Source organism: Silene latifolia, unplaced genomic scaffold (assembly GCF_048544455.1).
Source record: "Silene latifolia isolate original U9 population unplaced genomic scaffold, ASM4854445v1 scaffold_134, whole genome shotgun sequence".
NCBI lineage: Eukaryota > Viridiplantae > Streptophyta > Magnoliopsida > Caryophyllales > Caryophyllaceae > Silene > Silene latifolia.
The window spans coordinates 816,744-842,061 of record NW_027413133.1 but is presented as its reverse complement, the minus strand read 5'-3'; the positions used below and the strand labels follow the sequence as shown (position 1 = coordinate 842,061).

The window sequence follows — 25,318 nt, the reverse complement described above, 5'->3', positions numbered from 1 at the left end:
CGGCTCCTGGGTTGGGTCATACAGGTCTGGTCAGAATGCGGGTCGCGCGCGGGGTGGGGGTGGGGGGGTCTTTTATTCTACCATATAATTATATTCATTACGTATCGTACTTATATTAAAAGATTTATAAAAATAAAAATGATTTTTACATTAATTTTTTATTTAATATATAAAATAATTATTTTTCTATTTATTATTTCAAATAAATATTATAAAAATATTAGTATTTTAATAATATTTCTGATATGTCTTTGCCATCGGGTCGGGTCAAGGTTTAACTCTAAAATAACAATCATTTCAATTTTGAATTATTTTAAGTTGCGGCTCCGTGATCGTAAAAAACCAGGTCGGATCAGGTCAGATTTTGACGGTTTACGTCTATACTCTTCTACACGACACTCGATAATCCAAACTCAAAAAGGGGTGACCCAAGTCACCCAGCACGTCCAACACCCCTAAAAGGCTAAAACCCTCTCCTCTCCCAGTCACCCTAAACCCTCTTCTCTGTCAATTTCCCAGAAGTTTGAATCAACGAAATTAACAGGGGTTTGATCTTCATTTCTATGTAAAAATGGCACTTTCACGATCCAATCTTATTCGAAACGTCTTACGATTAACTCAGCTTCATCAAAACCCTTATTCTTCGTATGTTCTTATTTTCCTTCAATTCCTATTTTTCCGTTGCCCTACCTAATTTTTTGCTCTGATGTTGAATGTTTTCAGGCTTGCAAGCTCCAGAAATTATTCTAATGCTATTATAATTGGTATCATTTCTATTCCTTTTTCTCATTATACTTAAGTTGTCTTGATTCTATTTGCTTTTTAATTAAGTTGTTATCTTGATTATCTTAGCTCAATTATAGATTTTTTTAATTAGATAATTTATTTGGTTTTATCAGCTGAATCGACGATTATATTGATTCATTCATGTGCTCGGGTATGTATTGGAAGTTGTTGGATTCGATTCTTTCGTTTGCTCGTAAATTAGTGCAAAACCAGTGGCTTTGCTATCCTGATCGATCATACTTTGCACATGAATTGGTATATGATGGATGTACTGTGTTTAGGAAAGTACGAGGTGCTAATTATGACAATTGATTACAACAACAACATAAGAGCCTTAATCCCAAAATGATTTAGGGTCGGCTGACATGAATCATCCTTTAGAACCGTCCATGGGTGAACGCACACCTCAAAATGCGAAAATATAGAAAAGAAAAAGTGAAAAACAAAAGGGGAGGGAAACATAATACAAAAGAAGGTAAACTTATAGGTTTTAAAATCGAAGTCCGGATTTCTTTTATAAAAACTTAGAATTTAAATCGAGAATAAAGATTAAAACGATTTTGAAAACCTAAGTAAAACTTAAGGGTCCGGAATACCTTAAAAGTGAACCAAGTATTAATATATAAGAAAATTGTTGATAAAAAGGTGTAATAAATCCAAAAAGAACAAATACATTTTTAAAATTAAATAAAAACATTAATTTAATTTACATAGTACTCTCGCCATCCGATGTCATTATTTAGGATCGAGTGATATGGTATCAATAGGTTCCCTTGACTTCAAGAATTAACTATTAGAGATACCACATTACCTTTGCCAAAATGTTACTGAAGCATTTACACTTTTCTGTAAAAAGTGGCCAATTATTTTTGAGTGCACAAAAAAAGGAAAAGAGGATAATATAATTGGGATGAAAGGAATACAACTTAAGGGGAAGTTACATTTATTGGGAACCTTGGATCTGAATAATGGTAGGACTTAGGAGTGTATGTTTGTATACGATACGGTGACATTTACGTAAAATCGTGAAAGGTTTCCTCCTTAATGACTAGTCAGAGCTTGATTGCAAGTGCTTTTACTTATGCAACTTTATAAAGTCTTCTAGAATGAACCTATATGTAGCATTTATTTGATTTCAAATACTGTGTGGCACTTTTTCGTTTTCTTGTTGCTCATCTCATCTATATGTCTGTACACAGTGTAAATAATGAATATCATGGAGTTTTTTTTTTTTTTTTTTAAAAAAAAATACGCACACTTTAGCTCCTGATAGGAAGTTCTATATATCTATATGCTTTACACGAATTGTTTGCCCATGCATTATTAGGGAGTGGAGCTAATATTGGGAAGAAGTGTGCTACCTCATTTAAGATATACGACTCTCCATTACCCCATGGCAGCACTAGGGTACTTCGCTCCACAATGGTAAATCCCTCCTGCTTTGGCACAGTTTGTAAGCTACTACGCTACTTGTTGAGGCCGTCATTTACTTTTACATTCTTTCCATCACATGATCATACTTGTATACAACCTTGTACATAACTGGACCTGTTTTAACCTCCTCCAAATCAGGCTGCTGAGTTGTCAGTTTTGTTACCAGAAGTTAGGATGATGTCAACCCAAGTAAAACCGTCGCCTCAAGTACGACAAATGGTAAGCTCTTTTAATTTTCATGTTCTCGACAGCAAGATGAACATTAATATACTAAAGAAAAAGTTTTAAAACTAGATCGAATTGAACAACTCCAGCGATTGCTATTGAACTCCACGAATCTGATTTCATTGAAAAGGATTTGGCTTTTCCAAACCCTTGCTCTAAATTTTTAGATGTTGTAATTTACTTAATACGGACTAGGTTTAGTGACCCATAGCCAGCTGTTAACCACGTTGCCTTATATATATAGCGCTCTTGCCATCAAAGAGCCATTAAACATGAAGGAATTTGTGGGTGGGGGTTGGAACTTGGAATTGAGGATGAGATAGAACATAGACAGTTTTAATTAAAAATCTGTATGATTGAGTGGCTTTCTAAGTTCTAGAGTGTTGCATGAAGCTTTTGAAATGATTATCCAAAGAGTTGTTTTAGGCAGAGTTTTTCTATATGCTGATATGTCACTAATCAAATACTAGTAGCTCACTGGAACTGGGATTTGCATAATATTTGCTTTACAATATCACTTTTTGTCAGCTGTAATCTTGGTCGCCTCATGAATTTTTACATGCCATGTTTACTCACAGGGTGAGATTTTCCTTGCAATACCATATACATGCCTAATACCTTTCCACTCAGTAATTCCTTCGACTTATGTTGGCACAAATAATTTTGGAGTTGACCGTTCTAGTTTGACTGCGTAAGTTTGTTATTACAGTACCTTTATAACATTGAGTTTAATAAAATCATGAAAAAGATTCGGGACCCCATATTAATGTTAAGTGTTGACTTTGGAGCTTCTGAAGTGGGTTCAATTCATGAAACTTTTATGTTGCAGGGATATTGAGTAATATGATATTGAGTAATATACTTAATTGAGTTCTATTCTGATCTTAATTAATTAACTCAAATTCTCAAAAAGCTCTTTAATAATAGAATATTAATTTAAAGAAAATAACAAAGTAAACTCATCCTGGCAAGTCAAATGCAAGGGACCGCCCCTTTTTAGTAAGGCAAGATCTTCTTGTCTGCCCAAATCCAAGAAATGAGTCTGCCTCTTCTAATTCAATTACTTGCGGTGAAATGTGTAGAGATCTAAATCGGAATTGATAGATACGATTTTATTTTATGAAATGATTTTACAGATCTTAATTCTACCTCGTACAATTCGATCTAAATTAACTGGCTTAAGTAGTTTAAATTAAGAGGTTCAATCCGATATCTCATAATGAAATGAGTCTTAACAACGGGCTCTAAGAATAGGGGAAGTCATCCTTAAATACTCTAATAAAAAAAGCATTACAAGCCAAAGGGGGGAACCCACATATTTTCTACCTGTTTCAGTTCATATGCTTGCGTCTTGGGGTAGGGCAATACTATTCTCGTAATGTGTTGTTATTTTAGTGCCCATGTGCCATTTGGTCCACTATCTACCGTACAGAAACCACTATGGTCAACTTAGCTTTGACAACTAGAAATCCAGATATTGAATATATCCCTGTGTTTCTACAAGGTTTTAAATCAACTTTAGTTTCTCTGAACTAGATTTTTGTTCTGTCTTCTTATTAGCTTGAGTAAGGGAGTGTTCTGAACTTTTTTTTGTTTGTGAATTTTTCAAAAGTCACCTTATGCTGTCTGCAACATCTGAAATACAGGGAGCTTCTCAAGTTGCCATGGTTAGTCCTGGAATCATCTATGAACCATATGGACCTCGACCATCAATCTCATTTTGGCAAAGGTGTGAAAAGCTCCTTTCCTACCGTAAGCATTTTTCATTGATGTTCCAGTTTTAAGTTTTCTCATTGATCTCGAATGACAAAAGACTCACAAACTCATCATTTCTCTCAACGTATAATTACTCTCATAGAACTGGGGCTGTTACTGTTAAACTGTATTAGATTGGCAGATACTTATATATGGATCATATGGTAAATTTATGATTACTCGGCTTTATTCAGAACCGTAATCAGTGGTACAATTATCATGTCCGTCTAAGTGGAGATTAGGGATAGGAATTTAGAATTCTGTCTTAAGACATTTCTCTGACATCGAAACTTCAGCCCCCTTGTTTAAATATTCACATTGTGGAGAATGTTATCGTTTTAATACATGCTGGATTGTTAAACAAATGTAATAATGCAAGTGCCAGCAAACCTAACATCCTTGTTACTACTAATTATGGGCCTATGGCGCGTGGATAGCTGAGTGTTATCCTGAAGTGATAGGAATGTGGGCTAACATCTTTGTGTTCAGTCATGATTTCGTGTTGGCTGCCATTGTTTTTACATAATCCTACATTATGAGGAAACTATATACAGAGTGAGATGGATTATCTTTCACAAAATCATTGTTTTGTCTAATTCTTGAGCTTTGCACACTATCCTTGAATACTCCTTATATAAACCTGTCTCAGGTGGTTTACTAGAGATGGATGGAGAAGAACAAAGGAGGATATGATCTTAGAGGTGAATTTCACTAATATCTCATGCACATTCTACATTTTGCTATTGCTTCAAACTTTTTAGACCTTGTATAGTTAGTCAGTAAACATCATCAGATTTCCACAGTATTAGAATGTCTTAATCCTGTTAGCAATGGTGATTTATTGGTGTAGTTTGTGCTTGACATTTTTGTGTTAGCTAGAATTATGCCACAACTTCATCCGTGTGCTACTGTGCTCTATATGATTTTGTTTCAACGTCAATTGAAGTGATATACTTCTGTCTGCAATTTTACAACAACAACAACATCAGAGCCTTAATCCCAAAATGATTTGGGGTCGGCTGACATGAATCATCCTTTCGAACCGTCCATGGGTGAACGCACGCCTCAAAATGCGAATAAAAAAGGGAAGATAAAAAACAAAAGGGAGAACGAAAATGTAATGGAAAGTCAAGGTGAACTTAGGGGTTTTAAAATCGAATTCCGTCTTTCTTTTATAAAAACTTAAAATTTAAATCGAGAGAAAAGATTAAAACGATTTTTAAAAACCGAAATAGAGTTACGGATCCGTCTGTCTGCAATTTTATTTTATAAAATTTATTTGTGTTTGTGCATTAAAAGTCTAATTTTTAAGGCACATGTTGTGTCTTTGACTATGCTTCTCAAGCTGTTTTAATGGGCAAAAATAACATTACCCGCCGCCTTCAACTTTCCCATCGATGGCAAGTTGGGTGTATTGTATATAAGCAGTTTATGTGTGGTTCTTTTTGTTATTTTGGTAACTGTTCATAAATGTCATAAACATTTTGTCTGCAGCTCAAAAATGCATATGCTGTCGCCAAATTGAGGAAAACTGGATATTCAAAGAAGGCATTTTATAATGAGGCTTTTGAATTATACAGAGAGGTACTGCATAGTTATTTCTGCAGTGGATTTACCTTTTCATCTTATTGATTGCTTCTTTGGTTTTTGGATCTACCTAAAGACTGTGAAGTGCCCATAGTTGTTGACTTGTTGCCAAATATTATTGGAAGAACTGATGGAAACACAAAGTTGCTATGTTGACTGCTAAAACAAAAGAAATTATACCCAGTGTATCCTTAATCTGCTCCAAACTTTCAACACCAATTTATTGTGGACAAATTAATGTCTAGTTCTGAAATCCCAATGTATCCCAAGACACAAACTACAACAGTAAGCTGGATGTTTTAACGTCAAATTTAGCATTTAAACGTGAGGTGGCTCTTCATGTCAACCAAAGTGCTATAATAAAACTTTACAGTCCAATACTAATTTAATTCGTATTCGTTAGGTTCTGAATATTATCTGATGAGTGATGACTTTGTCACTGATTATTTAAGTTCCGAAGTAGTCAAGTGGCCAAGCCTGATAGGCATGGCCGTATGGGAATGGTAAATCCCCAAGTCCTGCCTGCTTTTAATCTTCAGAAATATTTTATGGATGATAGTGGTCATAGTTGCAAGTTTTATGTTACTATGAATAGTTAGTTTTCAGTAATAGTGCAAATAACCTTTTCAGTTATTGTTGTAGATATTTTTTTAAAGTACTTCCTCTATTTTAACCATTTAACTTTTTGAAACTTCTACGGTAATTTTGTTTAAAAGTTCAAAAATATTTCATCGCACTATAATATGTACTTTTGATATAAAAAAAGATCTTTCCCAAAATAAATTTCAACAAAAAATATGATATACTTCCTCCGTACCACACCAAAGGTAACGTAGAGAAAATTGGAGTATTTAAGAAAAAGTGGAAAAAGTAAGGGTAAAGAGGGAAAAAATAGGTGGGGTATGTAATTGTGGGTTTAATTGTGGGTTGGTTGGTGGGGTATGTAATGGCATTTTGTGTAAATATCAAATGGGTATAAGGATAACTTGGTAATATTGTGGGCCAAATAAGGAATGTTACCTTTGGTGTGGTACGTCGTTTATAGTAAGTGTTACCTTTGGTCTGGTACGGAGGGAGTATAATAATATAACTAGTTTTGTTACCCGTGAAAATCACGGGTTATCTCTAGGAAAATTAAAAATTTAGATAGTTGATTTTTTTTTGTGAACATCAAACGAAATCGAAATTTATTTCATCATTGATCATATGCCTATTCTTTAATTTTGATCATCATCTAATAAAGATTCATAAATTTTAGAGTTTGATTATGTACGAATTAGAAAACTTTACAACCAAATTGAAATTGTTAGTTGTATAAAAAGCTAATTTACCCGTGGAGTATGCATGACATCAAGAGTTAGCCGCTAACCATACGAATTCACCACAAGGTCTTCCTTTCGTACTGCCTACAAAACAAAAGTACAACAAAAAATAATACACAAATTAGTATTTCATTATCCCAAACTCAAGTTAAAGAAAAAATACTGCAAATTTTTACCACCCACAAATGATTGTTTTGAAGGAAAACAAATGAGACGTTCTTAAATAGGAGAGGCTAAATTATGCTAATTTGGAAGTTAAATAATGTGCACTAAAATTAGGGTTCATAAACTTTAAATTACATAAATATTAATTAGGAAAAAAACAAAAGCATTCAAAGGGTTGTATATAATGGGTTGCTTTATACAATCTTTATGGTGGTACTTGGTAGAAATTATTGCAAAATTAGTATGAGAGTTAAATGGAGTACGGTTAGGCTAGGGTAAGGAATTAGAAGAGACTTGTGAGAAATTCGACGATGCCTTTAAGAAAATCATTGGACTTATGTGAAAATTATTGTGGGTTGAATTTAAATAATGGTTGAATATAAATGACATAATTTTATGTTTAAGAATATTATTAAGCTACTCATTTTTTTCTTTTCAAGTTTGTGTAATTTTAAATAAATAAATAAATGTATAAATTTTATGAGCTATATTACTATGAAAACTGTTAAGCGATTCACTGACATTTCTTTTTATTGTAAAATGAGAATTTTAATTGTAAATTAAGAAATTTTGATGTGAATTTTGGTAAGTTATATCTTTTTTTTTTTTGGAAATTTTTAATTCAATCATGAAATATAGTTTGTAATTTGGAAGTTCATGAGTAATAGTTATTAAATGGAGGATTAGTGAATAAAAACTATTGTAGATTTAATAGCCATTATAAATTATTGTTTCCCATCTTTTAATTTGCCTTTTCATTTATTTTTGAGTTATGAGTATTATTAAATAAGATAATTCATTAGTGAGGAGCTCAAGAGGTAATGAAAATTACTATTATTATTATTGATCTTAAATAGTGGTTGAAATAAAATGTCATACCTTTACTTTTAAGAATATTATTAATATTCGCAATTATTTTAGTTTTAATTAAAAGGGTTTGTATAACGATCTTAAATAAATAGATATAGGTGGAAATTTTAAGTGTTACAATTTCAGGAAAGTTAAGTTTAATTTTTTACCCAAAAAAAAAAAAATTACAACATTTTCAACCAATATTTCATCATATGAAAATAAATTAAAAAAAACTATGAAAAACTTTAATCAATTCATTAACATGTTTTATTACAAAAGATTCAATTAAAATGTTAATTTTATAAGTTAATGTTATGTTGTCAATTGTCATTAATCAAGCAATATAAATTAAAATTAATTAATATTAACCTATCTAAAAATGATATGTGGAATAAAATTAAACGGTATAAATAGCATTTTAACTATATAGTATAGATGTCTGCGTGGAGAATGGTTGGGTAGGCGTGTGTCAATCTTAACCAAGGTGTCAATGTGAATGTCTATGTGGCTTTTCCACATCCTACGTGGCTTTGTCTAGTTGTCATTTTTTAGGATGCCTTTTAATAGTATTTATAGATAGATAGAAGCAAAAAAAATATGGTTGAAGTGTTGTCTTGGAGACCTCATTGTGTCAAAATTGAAAAAAACATTGTGAAACATAATAGATATATCTTGAACTTGTATATCGATTATTGGTTGATTCCTATTGGCGGAAAAAAAAAGACATTTGTTACCAAATTTTTGTCCCATCACAGAAACAAGAAAAGCATGAAAATGGTCCAATCCCTGAATGCCTTGCTTTGGCTAAGAAACTTCGGCGTGAATCACAGAAGCATGGGCCTGGCCCACTACCCATGATCATATCTATTTGACATATATTTTGATTGTCGAGTACGCTGTGCTGAAAATGCTCTTTTCTTCTCACAGATAAATAAACTCATAGCAGATGGCGACAAAACAACGTTAAGGAAGTCAGTTACGGAAAACATGTTCTCAGTAAGTTTCAAGCAATTTTCCACACTATGTCCTTAGAGATATTTGCATATACTTGATGGAGAAATTTGACAAAGCTGCATACATACAGGGACTGAAGAATGAAATCAAACAAAGAGAAGCAGTGTGGAAGAAGGTTCACTGGGAGTTAGTTGAGCCAGCTGTAAAAATACGGACTCTGCGAGCTCGACTGGTAAGTTCCTGTCATCTTCATCCTTTCCCCTCTTTGTTAAAGTTGTGAGATTAGTAAACTTGATTATCTTATATTTAAGGGTGCAACCATATCCGAACCTTAAAAAGCTAACCAAAAAGCTGTTTTGAGAAGTGTGGCGCTCCAAATGATTTGGTTTAGATTCTCAACATGACAAAAACGGTTAATTGAATTGAAGCATTTTTCTTAAACTAAGAGAACGATAAAGAAAATTAAAAACATGTTAAGCGAATATATTGTTTTGTTATTTTATTTAAATTAGTGGATGTAAATGCTTTCGTTGTTTAAGACCATAATAAAGAGTAGTGTTGGATACAAGATATGACGTGTTAGGTCAGAATTTCTATAGGACTATGATGCAAGGAGGGAAGAAGAATGGAGGGAAGGGTTTGTGGTTAACCATACGACCGCCTTGGATGATTACCCAAACCATTTATAACCGTTTGAAAAAATTTGGGTTAGGCGCGGCTTTTGTCGTGTTATTTTTATCCTTAAAATCATTTAAATTCGGTAGTTTTAAAAAGTTCCAAGGGTTTTCCATTGCCGCTCATCAAAAACCTCTTTTAAGAATCGCGGGACGGACTCACCTAAGATACTTGGACTCACCTGATGCCGTTTCTATATATATATATATATATATATATATATATATATATATATATATACATATATATATATACATATATATATATATTCATATATATATATATATATATGTTTTGATGACGAGGGGGTTGAATTCCCCCGGGCTCATGCATTCCCGCACCACCACATGGACCATGTAGGGGGACTCCAGTGTCCAAGTGATCATCGCCCTAACTGGTAGTCGAACCCAGGACCTCTAACTCCTGCATTTCTGCAAGCTTTAAGGTTTAACTCTGCTACTACTGGACTAACACCACTTGGTTTTTAAGTATATATATTGATTGTTTGATTAGCATAGGTAATTAAGAGACATCAAACATGTCACGGAGATAGACAATATTATTTTATGGGACTTGCTAAATCCCGCATACTATTTTACTTAATCCCGCACATTTATTCTCGTTATACCGAGTGTGCCCCTCTCATTTCTCACCCATAGAAACAAGGGAAAGAGAAAAAAAGGAAAAAAAAAAGAAAAATAGAAATAAACCACAGCTACCCAACCCCCGACAACTCTCCCCCACCAGTCCACCCCCTCCCAGCGACGCCGACCACCCCTCCAGTCCTCCACAGACCCACCCTCGTGCCGACCATTCCCTCACAACCCCACCCCGCCGACCACACCTCCTTGCTACCATCCCCGCGTCGACAATCCCCTCCCCGCGCGTACAGCCTGCAACAACCACAACTCCCACAACTCGATGACACACGCCTAACACTACCACTCGACACCCTCCAACTACGACCATCTCCAACTACGACCATCCTAAGCCTGACGACCCAACCACCCCTTTAACAACCCAAATCAATCGAAACCCTAATTGTTGATGAAACAGTGCGGGGGAAAGAATGAGGGTGTTCGACGGTTTGTGATGATACTAACTCGAGATGGCTGATCGATGGGGCAAGGTGGTCGTCGTCGTTGGGAGATGGGCAGTCGGGGCCGGGGAATGGGAGGTCGGGGTTGGTGAGGAGTTGGAGGGTTTTTATTTTTTTTAATTTCTTTTATAAGAAGGGTAATCATGGAATAATTGTGGAAAATGTGTAGGATTCAGTAAAAGTGTGTGCGGGATTTAGCAATTGCGTATTTTATTGGTGGGTAGATCAAGGCATCAATGGTTTTTGTAGGGCGGTTGATGATAGACAAGCAAAGTTAAGAAGGTTGGGACTTTTAGAGCATAAAATGTTAATGAGTAACCATAAAGCTTTGACTTTGAGAAGCTCGGAGGAGCAAGGTTACATGGGTCGGGATTCGGTTCGATTCGAATTTGGAGTTCCGAGTACGAAGTTCGCTGTTCGCTGTCTACCGCGAACGGGGTTCGTTAGAGTGCATAAACTGGGTTCGAAATTCGGATTTGAAAAAACAATTTGGTAGACCTATACAATCTAATTATAGTAGTACTCGAACTCCGAATTCGAATCGATTTGAATCCCGAACCATGTAACCTTGGTTAATAACGGTTCAATCATTGTTTCGCTATTAATATATAGACCTATACAATGAAATAAATCCGAATATAAATCGTAATAAACCTATTTTAAGACGTTTCCATTATAAATTAAGGCGAGACTAAAAAGTCGTAAAACTATCTCTAATGTAGAAATGGTATTATTGTTTCCCAATGATAAAAATGGTCCCGTACTTTGTCATTACAAAAATATTTATCGGCGTTAAAAATTTAATAGGTAGAGTCGTAAAGGGGTGGAGATGTGGAGTATAATCAACTTATAAATCGGATTATAAATACGATCATTCGTTGATCATTTATATATTACACAATAAATTAAAGACAAATAATTTAAATAAAGTAACACAAAGTCACAAACATTATCATAACAATATTTTATAATTGTAGGAATTCATTTATTGATTAGTAATGGTATACTAAGCCATCACTGTTATATTGATACAATAAGATATTATATTTGCTGATATTGCTCTTCAACCTTTGCTTTTATCCTTTCAAATTCCTGTCTATTAGACATCATTTCCGTGCAACGTGATATATCAGCCCTCTTTCCTATTGGAGCACCGAAAAAATGTTAATGAATTCTTGTGTACATGCAACAAAAATTTTTGTTGCAATGTTTGCATGTCCAACGCCTTCCTTCTCCTTGAATTATTTCATCATAGAGTGGAAAGCGGGAAGCCATTTTTTATGTTAATATTTTTAGTACAAATATGAAATATATGAAAACTTATTAAGAGATAAAAATATAAATTTATATGAAATGTTTTACAAGAAGACCAATTTATAGTAAAATTGTCTTCTTCATAGTCCATGTTTTTCAGTTATAAGTATAACAAATAAATGATATAGAAGTTAGTGTTGACTAAAATTATTTTCGAAAAAAAATGCAAACGTAAAATTTCGTTTAATAAACAATTCTATTATAAGATCGTCTTATCGTGTGAAACAGTTCTATTATACAAAATAATAATCTATTTATTATCGTTTAATAAATAACTTTTCAAAGTACATCGTCTTACAATGTGAAACCATTCTATATTGTAGTTTGCGTTAAGAAATATAAATGACTTTATTAATGACAATATTTCTTAACGCAAACTACAATATAGAACGGTTCACATTGTAAGACGATGTACTTTGAAGAGTTATTTATTAAACGATAATAAATAGATTATTATTTTGTATAATAGAACTATTTCACACGATAAGACGATCTTATAATAGAATTGTTTATTAAACTAAATTTTACGTTTGCATTTTTTTTCCAAAATAATTTTAGTCAACACCAACTTCTATATCATTTATTTATTATACTTATAACTGAAAAACATGGACTATGAAGAAGACAATTTTACTATAAATTGGTCTTCTTGTAAAACATTTCATATAAATTTATATTTTTATCCCTTAATAAGTTTTCATATATTTCATATTTGTACTAAAAATATTAACATAAAAAATGGCTTCCCGATTTCCACTCTATGATGAAATAATTCAAGGAGAAGGAAGGCGTTGGACATGCAAACATTGCAACAAAAATTTTTGTTGCTCGTACACAAGAATTCATCAACATTTTTTCGGTGCTCCAATAGGAAAGAAAGAGGGCTGATATATCACGTTGCACGGAAATGATGTCTAATAGACAGGAATTTGAAAGGATAAAAGCAAAGGTTGAAGAGCAATATCAGCAAATATAACATCCTATTGTATCAAACAATAAAACAGCGATGGCTTAGTATACCATTACTAATCAATAAATGAATTCCTACAATTATAAAATATTGTTATGATAATGTTTGTGACTTTGTGTTCTTTTATTTAAATTATTTCTCTTTAATTTATTGTGTAATATATAAATGATCAACGAGTGATCGTATTTATAATCCGATTTATAAGTTGATTATACTCCACGTCTCCACCCCTTTACGACTCGACCTACTAAATTTTTAACGCCGATAAATATTTTTGTAATGACAAAGTACGGGACCATTTTTATCATTGGGAAACAATAATACCATTTCTACATTAGAGATAGTTTTACGACTTTTTAGTCTCGCCTTAATTTATAATGGAAACGTCTTAAAATAGGTTTATTATGATTTATATTTGGATTTATTTCATTGTAAAGGTGTATATATTAATAGCGAAACAATGATTGAACCGCTATTAACCGAGGTTACATGGTTCGGGATTCAGTTCGATTCCAATTCGGAGTTCGAGTACTACTATAATTAGATTGTATAGGTCTACCAAATTGTTTTTTCAAATCCGAATTTCGAACCCGGTTTATGCACTCTAACGAACCCAGTTCGCGGTAGACAGCGAACTTTGTACTCGAACTCCGAATTCAAATCGAACCGAATCCCGACCCATGTAACCTTGGACAAAAATCATGAACGAATTGAGTTTTAACATCATCTACTAGTTACACATGATAGGTTCTGCTTTACTATTATATTGACATAGTTTTGGGAAGAAAAAATGGCAGAGAGCTCAAAAGGGAGATTATTTGGAGGCCATACAAAGTCACATGGTGACGATTTATATTCGGGTTCACAGTAGTGAACTGACATATGGGCTATATTGGTGAAGCTTACTAGAAATTTGAATTACACTTAGATGTCAGGTGACAAACTCAAACAAAAACTGAATCATCAAGCAGCATGCAACAATTAGTATTGGAAGCTATGTTATGTCGACTCTTCATTTTTTGGATTGTACCCCGTTTCAACACGACATGGATGTGGGTATGGATTCCGTACTCGGACACTTGGTACTCCGGCACTAGTCAAGCTTGCTCCACAAAAGTAGAGGAAAGGAATTTTATACTTTTATATGGCATTTAATGTTATTTTTAATGATTTTAAGTCTTATTTGTCAAACTACTTTCCACTTACTAAAGAAACCTAATATTTCAAATTTAAAAGTGCAATTTTTTTTATCCGAAGACGTCTCTCCTCACCCTTAACCTCATTTTAGTATAGGGTCCCCGTGTTCCAAAATTTTAGTCACACCGAATTCGACACTTGGATATGTACCGGTGTGTAACACTCGTACCATAGTCAATTTGAAGTCATTTTTGTAGGAATTGATGGATGTTTGTACATTGACTCCGTAAATAAGTCTAACCAGCCCGACCTCCTATGCAAACTCCATTTTGAGAAGATTTTTGATCATGTGTCATGGAGTTTTCTAACGTTTACTCTTGAAAGGATTGGTTTGCTAGTACGTGGAGAAATTAGCTATTGTTTTGTATCTCAATTCATCGTTCGTCTTAGGAACATTGGAGGTTCCAAAAATGTGTTTTCTTATTTAAACCAATGTGTGGCCCTAAGATTAATCAGTTTGAGATCCCATCATTGTGAAGACAAACAAGGTGGAAAGTAGAAAGAGTATCGTCTCTCTAGAGGAGGTCCTCTAACTCTTCTAAAACATAATAAACTACCATGTCCCTATTCTATATCTGCTAGTGCTAGTATTGTTTTTAAGCTTCAGAAGTTAGAGCGTTATTTCTCGTGGGTTGGCACGAAACTGGATAATGGTTTCTATTCGGTAAATTGTATGAAGTATGCTCTTCTAAGGCTCATATTGATCTTGGTATAAGACGTCTTTGAATTGTGAGTTTAGACAGACTATGTTTTAAAAAATTATAGGAGCTCCTCTAGAGAGAAGGTACCGTATCCCTTTTCAGAAGTTAGAGTGTGATTTCTCGTGGGTTGGCACAAAACTGGATAATGGTTTCCATTTGGTTAAATTAGTATGAAGTATTCTTTCCTAAGGCTCATAGTGATCTTGGTATAAAACATCTTTGAATTGTGAGCGTCACAAGTATAGTAAAGTGGATTTGGAGGTTCGCCATTGAAAATGAGGCGCTTTGGAATAGTATCATTATATAAAATATGGAGTGGGAGTACATAGGCTAGGTTGGTGAAGTAAAGAGGCTAATAGTCCTCATGGTGTTGGAATCTTGAAATTCCTTCAATTTTGGAAAATTTTAGTTTTGTGACCTTTCTACCCGAAAATGGAGCAAGAGTTTTTATTTTGGCACACGATTGCTGGCTAGGAGAGTGCACCTTAAATTCCTAACCTCTTTAGAAATTTTTCTAAAAGAGAAACAACAATTGTTTTGTGGGAAAACAACCGTCATCATTGAAATATTTTGTTGAGTAGGTTTCTTAATGATTAGGAGAAGCCCTACGGGGTCTTTCTTCGTTAAAAAACCCACAATTCATAACTTCACAACCATGAAGATGGAGATTTGCAGGCTATGTTACTCGACTCTTCTAATTTCCTCGCGTACCCGTGTCCGACACTCGACACTTGGACATGGGTATGACCATTAGACACCTCATTTTAGACAAAAATATGCACATTTTTCAAAAAAAAAAAATAGCCGAGTCCGACACTTGGACACGCACCCTGTGGACATGCAGCGGTCTAGAAAGCCACGCTCGGCGACGTTGAAATGCTTTCGACTGGATCGCTTTAGATCGGTCGGTTTCGTCTCGGTAAAGGTCTCGAAACGATGCAGAGATGTTCGGAGTCGCCACCAAGCAATTATGGAATTATGGGATGCCTGGAACCCGTTCGAATCCACTTTATACCTAGGTCAATCAAGGCAAAAAGCGGTGTTTGACATAGGTACTAAATATAAGGACTCGTCCCCCTTTTAGCATTCTATGCCTAAAATGACTCTCGTACGCCCTGGATAAGGTCATCCACTATCCAAAGGTTCTGAGTAAGGGGTGAGGGTACGTATTGGGAAGCCCTTTAATCGGACACCCAATCCCGCCCGCGTTAGCGGTCTCTACTGATCAATCGTGATTGTTTAAGTACAAAAGTTGATAAAACGATTAATGCATGAATACACATCCAAAAGTTTAACCTAACATGTGAGAATTTGCTAAGTCGGTTTGTTTATACATATACCAAGAAATTGGTGTCAAAGTTGGATTTAGATTGATTTGCATGTGAAAACGGAAATTAAACATCCATTTACCAAATTTGGGTTATGATGCTTAACACGATCCATTATTTGAAAAAGGATGTCAAATGACAAAGTGTAAAAACGTAAGCTTGTCAATCTGATTCGTCACGTATTCGGATTAACCGTAATCGGGATCGTCCTAGACAAGTACCAAAACGAAACAGGGCAGCCCCGTTGGGGCACGAGCCTATTGGCGAGGAAAAGGGGTCTGCCCTGAAATGTAGAAAACAGGAGCTGCCTTGGGGCGCGAGCCATGAGCCGATCCAAGGGGCGTTTCCTGGTTGTTAAAAAGGTTGTTTAAAACCGTTTTTTGTGATTAATGATTTGCAAGTATTGTTTGCATGACTCGGAATAATTATTATTATGTTAGTAATATTCGTTGTCGTATTTCCAAGTTTGAAAAGCATAGTTTACAAATAAAAATGTAAAATGTTTGATTTGAACTAATTATGTTAAGTTCATTTATTTGTAATTAGTCAAGTTTGTCATCGTACTCGGATTAAATCGACATGGTATAAAGAACCAAGGATGATTATGAATTATGACTAATATATTTACAAAAGTAAACAAATGAGAAAAATGGTAAATAAAATAAAAGGGGGCTAAAATACCCTTTAATTTGTAATTAACCAATAATATCATTGAGTCACGGAATAAACCGTCATGGCATAAAGAACCAAGGATGATTTTTGTAATGGTCAAAATATGTTTATCATAAAAATGAATTGAAATGGTAAATAAAAGAAAAGGATTTCCTTTAAAATGTAATTAACCAATTAATATCACCGAGTCACGGATTAAACCGTCATAGTATATGGAACCAAGGGTGATTATAATTTATGGTTAAAAAGTTTGTCATAAAAACGATTTGAAGCATTTGAAATGGTAAAAACCGATTGCAAATAAGAAATGAAATAAAGAGGAAAGACGAGAACAAATACGGATGAGTCTGACCCGATAACCCACAAGAGGCGCGCCTCTTTGCATAGCAAAGGGCTTCTGTCTCGGGCCAAAACTCGGTTTTGGCTCGTCTAACCTATATTTGAATCGTGTTATGCATCATTCATGCTTATAAACTCATAAAAATGATAAAGACATGAAATAAATGAGATATTTACACCCTCAAACTTACGTGTATTGATGTTTGCGAAGTAGACGACTTTAGAGACGGTTTTCTCGTTGTGACTAATCGCGATCAAAGAAGTTTAAAAAGGTGCCTTAAAAAAGGATTTAGTTTTGAAAATATGTTGAAAATATGTTAATTAAAACATGTTGATTGATGAATTGAGTTGGTCGAATGGGTCGGTCGAATGCACGCCGACGGTACCAAACAAAATGTGTAAGGCTTGTGTTTACGATCGGTAGGTCGTAAACACGTGTCGATTTTGTGACTTAGTAAGTCGGGTCTAGAAGTTTAAGGGAGAAGGAGGGGGCGGACTCTCGCGTAAGAATTGTGGTGTGTGAAGGTTGGTATTTATAGAGAAATGTGGGATGGTAGGTCGGTTGAGTTTGCTTAGAGGCTAAGCAGACACCCTAAAGAGGCGCGAGCTACCTTGTGATACAAATGGGTGTATTGTCCTTTTCAATTTGGACGTGGCCTTTGCTGTATCCCTTGTTTGGTTGGTTTGATATGTGGTGTTTATATAAGATGATGTGTAACAATATGGGCATCTAATAAGATGATTTTGGTGTTATTTGGGGTAGGTAATTTGTGTGCTTGACTCGGGTTTGACCCGTGTGAGTCGGGATTTGAATTTCGAGCCGGTTTTTGGCTCGGTGTCGGTTTTGACTCTAATTAGGGTCATTTTAATGGAAATGACATGATAAAGACATTCATGGCATTATTTTCGACATTCGAGATTTGGTTTGACTTGGTTTGGCCCGGTGTCGGTTTTGACTCTAATTAGGGTCATTTTAATGTAAATGACATGATAAAGGCATTCATGGCATCATTTTTGACATTCGGGATTTGGGTTGATTCGGGTTGACTAAGGTTGACTCGAGTTGCGGGCTTCTGAGTCGGTTTTTGGCCCGGTGTCGGTTTTGACTCTAATTAGGGTCATTTTAATGGAAATGACATGATAAAGGCATTCATGGCATCATTTTTGACATTCGGGATTTGGGTTGATTCGGGTTGACTCAGGTTGACTCGAGTTGCGGGCTTGTGAGTCGGTTTTGGGTCCGAAGACGGTTTTAACTCTAAATAGGGTCATTTTAATAGAAATGACATGATAAAGGCATTCATGGCATTATTTTTGACATTCGGGATTTGGGTTGACTCGGGTTGACTCAGGTTGACTCGAGTTGCGGGTTTCTGAGTCGGTTTTGGGTCCGAAGACGATTTTAACTCTAAATAGTGTTATTTTAATGCAAATGAAGTTAGAAAATTTTTGAAATCATTTTTCATATCCGAGTAGTGCATTAAACCGTCTCATGTATAGCCAATCCACGCACGCATATCAAAAACACGTTATAGTCCGATCATCATCGGGTGGTTTTTGGAAGGTGCAGATACTGGGGTATCTACACACCCGTGTCGGATACTTCTACACGAGTCTGAGTAACATAGTTTGCAGGTGTGAAGCCCTACTAAAACTTGTTTGTTTTTTCGTCCTACCGGAGTAACCTAAGAAAGAATAACTTTAGAAGATGTGCTTAAAAGGAGTTTATGGTGACATGAAAGTATATTGCTTATACTCTCTCTTGTTCGTGGGACATATCTTTGTAGAATTTATTCTTGGCTCTCTTTTGAGTAAGTGAAGTCCATCCTTAGAAGGTAAAATATGTATTCTCAACTTTGAAGAAAAGAAGCCCCCTTATACCTTCTCCCTCTTCCCCCACCATCACCAACCACCATCGCCCACTACCAACCCAGCCACCAAGTAGATCAATCACCTTTCGAGCCTGGACGACAACTACCCACCTTTACTCACTACCATCAACCGACCTTTGCCATCTAGAATTGGCCAACTGCTCCATTACCTCCTTCGACCACCACTAACGACCTTCTTTTATGATGTCTACGACTCCAACCACCTTCTATCTGCTTCTCGCCTCTCTAATGCCTCCGACCACCACCACCACCTTCCTCACAAATTGTTTTTTTGGTAGTGCCTCACAAGTAGTCAAAGTTGTCGGAGTTGGGCGGTCGACTGAGGAGCGTGGTCATTGTGGGTAGGTTTGGGAATGGCGATGGAGCTAGGTTAGGGATGGAGTAGAACCGTAGATACGGTTAAACCGTATCGGATCCGTATAGTGTATTTTGTAATTTGTAAAACCGTATATTCGATATGGTTTCCAAAATCGTATCAGCTATACAGTTTACTCACCCTTAATTAGGAATGTGAATTTCACCCCCGGCCAAAACCACCCGACTCTAAAAAGATGGATGGATTGAAACCCGATTTACATGGATGACGGATGGATGGAAGTTGGATGAATATTATTCTCACCTGCCATCCATCCACCACCCAATATCATTATTATTCCATTTATAAATTATGGAAATAATAAATTGTCAGGATATAAAATATTCAATTATTTTAATTTTTCTACTCTAAAAATAAATATTTAGTTAAAAACTTAAAATACACACTAAAGAGTTAATAAATGCGTAACTTGATTTTTTTTTATAGTGAATTAAAATCATCATTTTTACATCTTGAAACCTATACATATGTATTCACCTGTTTCTCTCCGATCCACCCGTTTCATCCGTGGATGATGGGTGGATGTATGAATAGATGACAATGATAAGTTTCATGGATGACGGACGGGTTGGATGAGATTTTAAAGTGATGGATAGATTACGAATTTAGGTTCACCCGACTCGAATTCGGTCCATTGACATCCCTACCCCTAATATTCGATATATCGTCACTAAAAGATTGCTTACACCTTATGTTGTGCTTTGCTTTAGTCGCATATTGACGATCATCCAGCTTGACAGCATGGCGTCACAGAGTACAACATAAAAATTTATGTGTATGACTTTTACCTTACTATTTGTTTTGTAAATATGGTAAAAGTAGGAGTCTTAGTATGTGTATGTAAACCTCAAGTGATGGAGAGTTTTTAATACAAGTTACTCTAACCATTATGTTTCAATCAGGAATTTCGGACCCTCATTAAATAAGCATGTCTTTGTCAGGTAGTCCACCTTGTTCACCTTGTTGAAAGAGGCTTTGTGCCATTTAACACATTTTCTTACATACAATATACTTGTTCTACTACTTGCCTATCTACTTTGTTCGCTTATTTTGATCCGCACTTACGACTTGCGCCATGCAAATTCCACTCATTGGTTCTTAATTGAGTTAATTTTAGTGACATAACTGTTTCATCTCGGGTACCGTGGTTTCTTATTTTTTTTGGTTGGATTCTCTTCTCTTAAAACATCTAGTTACTAGAAGGTTGTTTGTTTCTTGAGCATGGCAGGAATCACTGGAGTAGCAATTATGGACACTGTGGTGGTGTTATTTAATTACCTTCTCATCTTCCTGACAGTTAAATGCTTAAATTTATTCTGATTTCAGATTGGTGTCGATCGCAACAACCTTAACAAAGTGTTCATCCAGCTCACTCTGGAGTTCCTTACAAAGCAGGTATTTTTTTTTATTTTTAAAAACATCTCACATGTTATATATCCAACCTGATAGTTTGACTATATGAATTTATAAATTTTTTGATTAAGACATGTACTGTTAATATGGTGTACCATGGCTAGTCTTGAGTGCCCTACAGGGAAGTGGGAGTAGTGTGTGACATTGTGAGCATTAGAGTCATGCAGTTAAGTTAAAATTTAGAGGTATTTCTTTTCAGGAACTGTAGATAAATTTCTGTCTGAAACAAAACATGATCCATTATGGCTAGGTATTAATTGCAGGAAGAGAACTTCAGGGAAAACATTTCAAGAAATTAAGTCTCTTTCGAATTTCTTTGGTCCACCAAAGTTTTGAATATTTAAAATTTTAAACACTATGGGGGCGTGTGGTAAGGGGTTTATAGGAAAGGGTAAGGGGATGAAAAGCAATGTTGTTAGATAAAAATATACTTTGGATCGATGGAGTGATAGGATTGCTATGCCGTCCAATGTTGTTAGCATCGAGATTCTACTTTGGATCGATGGAGTGGATAGGATCGAATCGGTAGAATAAGAACTCACTATGTATAGTTTTTTTTGGTAAAAACATATCATTCAAGATCAAAACACTTATTTTTTTTACTGTAATATTTATTTATAAAATATTGATAATTAAAGATTCTAATATCCTTGTATGAACATGTTTCTACAACTTACATGAATTTGGTTTTACAATGTCATTAGATAAAAATATATGCCCTCTTATTCATTCATTTCTTCCCTCTTTCCTTATTCATGCTAGTTGGATTTTCGTCCTTTTTTCCTTTTTTGGAAACTTTCGTGTGGTCCAAATTCAATTGCATGTGGGGAAGAGCGTGGTAGAGTTTTTTTTTTTTTTTTTTGTTCTAAAATCATTCCCTTATTTCTTATGCAAAAATGAGAAGGGAAGAAATGAGTGAATAAGAGAGAATATATTTATATTTTACTATAGAAACGGATCTTAGGATCGCATTATGATCCTACCCCTATAAATTTTCAAACGAATAGGATCGTAAGATTGTACATCCATGATTCTTAAGATCCAGGTCGGTCAAGCGTTTTTGGATCGTAAAATCATGTAATCGAATTGGGATTCTGATAATAATGATGGTGTCATATTAAATTAAGAACAAAACTAAATATTGACAAAGTAACCAAAATCGCCCAAATATTTCCGTAACATACCTCTCACTCTATCCACCACTCTCCTAGTCTCCTTTCACCCAAAAGAAACTTCTCCTAATTATAAAAAAAAAGACTGAACACTATTTCTTCGCAATTTTCGGATCGAGACGACGTAAGTGATCCGTTAAGGATTTGATTTGATTTTTTTTAATTGAAATAGACCTTATGAAATAAGCATTAGAGTTGTCTTTTTGGCGAGATTAGAGAGAAGAGAGAAGGCGGGGAAGGAAGGAATGAATCATAGCTAGTGTAATATTTTGGGTGATTGTTTTTGGGCTGTTTTTAGTACACCCCTTTACGAATTACATAGATTTGGACGAGTATAAAAGATTAGGTTGCCATTAATATTTTACTATCGGGTTTTAGGGACAAAGTGGTCATATGACCCCTTTACTTTGGCATATTGTGAGATTAGGCCCCTTAAGTTTAAATTGGAGTGATTAAGCCCCTTAAGTTAGCTAAAAAGTGAAAGTAAGCCCTTCACCCAAAATCTCATGAGAAATTCATTTTCTCATACCACAAAAGCTCAAATAATTTATGTTTTATTTAAAAAAAAAAGTTCAGAATTGTTTTTTTTAAATGTAAAAAATTTTAAATTTTAAATTTTGAAAAAATGAAAATTTTGGTTTTAATTATGTTTCCTGAGAAAAAAACTTAGGAAAAATATTCAAAATTAGGCACATACATATTTAGAGTTTCTATACTAATTTTTTTTTATATGTATGTTTATTTGTAAAGAACTCTAAAAAAAATTAGGAAAAATATTCAGTTCTTTTATAAAACATAAAAATTTTGATTTTATAAAATAATTTAAAACTCTAATTAATTTTAATTCATTTTAAATTTTGATTCCATTTGTTAACTTTTTTATTCTAATAGTATATTTTGTAAAAAGTATAATTGATTTCACTTTTTGTGATGTGATATTGAATTTCTCATGAGATTTTGAGTGAGGGCTTAGTTTCACTTAAATGCAAAGTTAAGGGGGTAAATTACAACAAACCAAACTTAAGGGGGTTGATTTCACTATCAAGTAAAGTTAAGGGGGTCATTTACCACTTCCCCGGTGTCCCTATTGTTAATGGGCCTCTTGCTAATGAGATGCTCCCTCCGATTCTTTAGAAATGCCCCATATTCCATTAAAGGCTTATTCATTAGAATTGCCCCATTTCCCTCTTTAGTATGTATTTGTTACTAAAAGAACCTTACTTTATTGGTGAGACCCATCACTCAACTCACAACGATAAATTGGGCATTTCTAAAGAATCGGAGGCAGTAGTTTACAATGATTTTTTTTCCGTTGAATACGAATTAAGCTGAATTAATATCCAACTTTTAACTTGACACTTCATATTGTAGAAGTTTGAGGCTTATGATTCCAAAGGTGCTGCTGTTGCCGGAGACAAGAATAAAGAGGTAAGATACTCTAAATTTGCATTATACTGCTAATTAGGAGTGAATTTCCGCTTTGTGAGATCTACGTTCAACGTAGGTGTCAAAAGATTCACTATTCCTTGACTTTAGAGTTAACGTGTCATCAATTGTTCTTTGCTAATGCAATGTAGTAGTAGAAAGTTCACACAATTCCCGATTGAATTCCCATTATGAGCATTCAACAATGAGGTTTCCCATATTTTACCTCTCCTTTTCTCATTTGTCTACCTCATTTCCCACTTACTTATTCATCATCTTTGTAACGATGAGGTTCCCCAACAATATTAATTTACCCACTACATTTTGGGGACCTTCCCAAAACAAACACAAATTGCCTTGCTTTTTATTCGAGGACCACCTCTAAAATTAGTTAAGCCTCAAATAATGGGAAGGTGGGTGCAAGTGTGCAACAATGAGGGAGGTTCCCCATTTGATGAGAGAGAAGACATGTGGGGAGGTAAAAAGCCCTTTGCGGATGCTCTCAAGTCACTTAAAATGTTCTGTACATGACTCCCCCTTGCCTGGTGCTTTTTTCAGGCACTATATTCCGCCGTATAGTTTTTTAATTTGTAATTTGTTGTGATTCCCAATTCCTTTTGACTCCTTTCCTTCTATTATGAATTGACATGATCTTCGCATACCCAACCATGTTTGAGCGTTCTTGTACATGTCTTAATTGGGTAGGTGCTTGTTCGTGACATATGGGTGTTTGAGAAGTCTCTATTTCATCGTGGAGCATATTGGCGCCTCTGTGGACGGCTTAATTCTTCTTAGGTGCTGCGAGTTTGCTCCTGTACAGTTGAAGAGAAGGTGTTGCTCGTTAGCAAACAAGTTTTGTAAGACAATTTTTTTTAATGCCTCGCATGTAGTTTGGAAGAATTCTTTTACATAGAAGGGTTTGAAGCGTATGTTCAAACTCTTCCTCTTGGTGGTTTAGATTAAAAAAAAATTGTATCCAATAAAGGGAGTAACGCAAAATGGGTCAGTCATCGGTGAACAAAAGGTGCTGCTTATTCATGAAGTAACTATTGGCAGATACGATTCTCAACACAGTTTCTTTGTTTTTTATCGGAAAATAACCATTGGTGACGACTAGCTTCGAGGCAATATGATACTGTTGTTGGATTTAGTGGTTCTCAATTTCTGCATATATTTTTGGTGAAAAATAGAGCTTATGTACTTGGTTCCAAGCTTATGAGTACCTGAGAATGTGAATAATAAAATGGATACCAAAATTGATCTTCTGGTTGTCCCTTGAAAATACCGGAGTTTTGAATCCGATGAATTTTCTATATGAATCTAATTATCCCTAGATGGCAAATTAAAAGCATTCAACACTACACAAACAAACATCCTTGATCTCTCAATCGGTCTTAAAACCCTTCTTTTCGGTCATTATTCTGTAACTGCATCTGATGTCTTCCAAAACATTATAGCTCGATTGTTCTCTTCTGTTACTATATTAATACTGTGATTTATTTATTTATTCTAACGAAGACCGGTTTATAGTGCATACTACGGGGGTCGGATTGTAGGAAAGGTAGCGATGGTGACCTGAGCAAAAAGGTGTGATGTAAACTTGTACATGGATTCCCACTCCTTTCATATGATTCGGTACAACTTTTGTTGACCAAACAATGCAGT

At 34.8% G+C, this 25,318-nt stretch overlaps 1 protein-coding gene across 1 annotated transcript; it reads left to right on the top strand.

Annotated features, from left to right (window-relative positions):
- The first annotated feature begins 343 nt into the window (after positions 1-343).
- LOC141637702 (uncharacterized) lies at positions 344-24,781 on the top strand. Its single transcript, XM_074447150.1, has 12 exons — positions 344-645; positions 724-764; positions 2,114-2,211; positions 2,359-2,439; positions 4,092-4,174; positions 4,850-4,901; positions 5,695-5,784; positions 9,054-9,122; positions 9,211-9,312; positions 20,970-21,038; positions 23,600-23,656; positions 24,359-24,781. The coding sequence occupies exons 1-12, from the start codon at positions 572-574 to the stop codon at positions 24,446-24,448; spliced, it is 906 nt and encodes a 301-aa protein (XP_074303251.1). The 5' UTR covers positions 344-571; the 3' UTR covers positions 24,449-24,781.
- Positions 24,782-25,318: the final 537 nt, after the last annotated feature.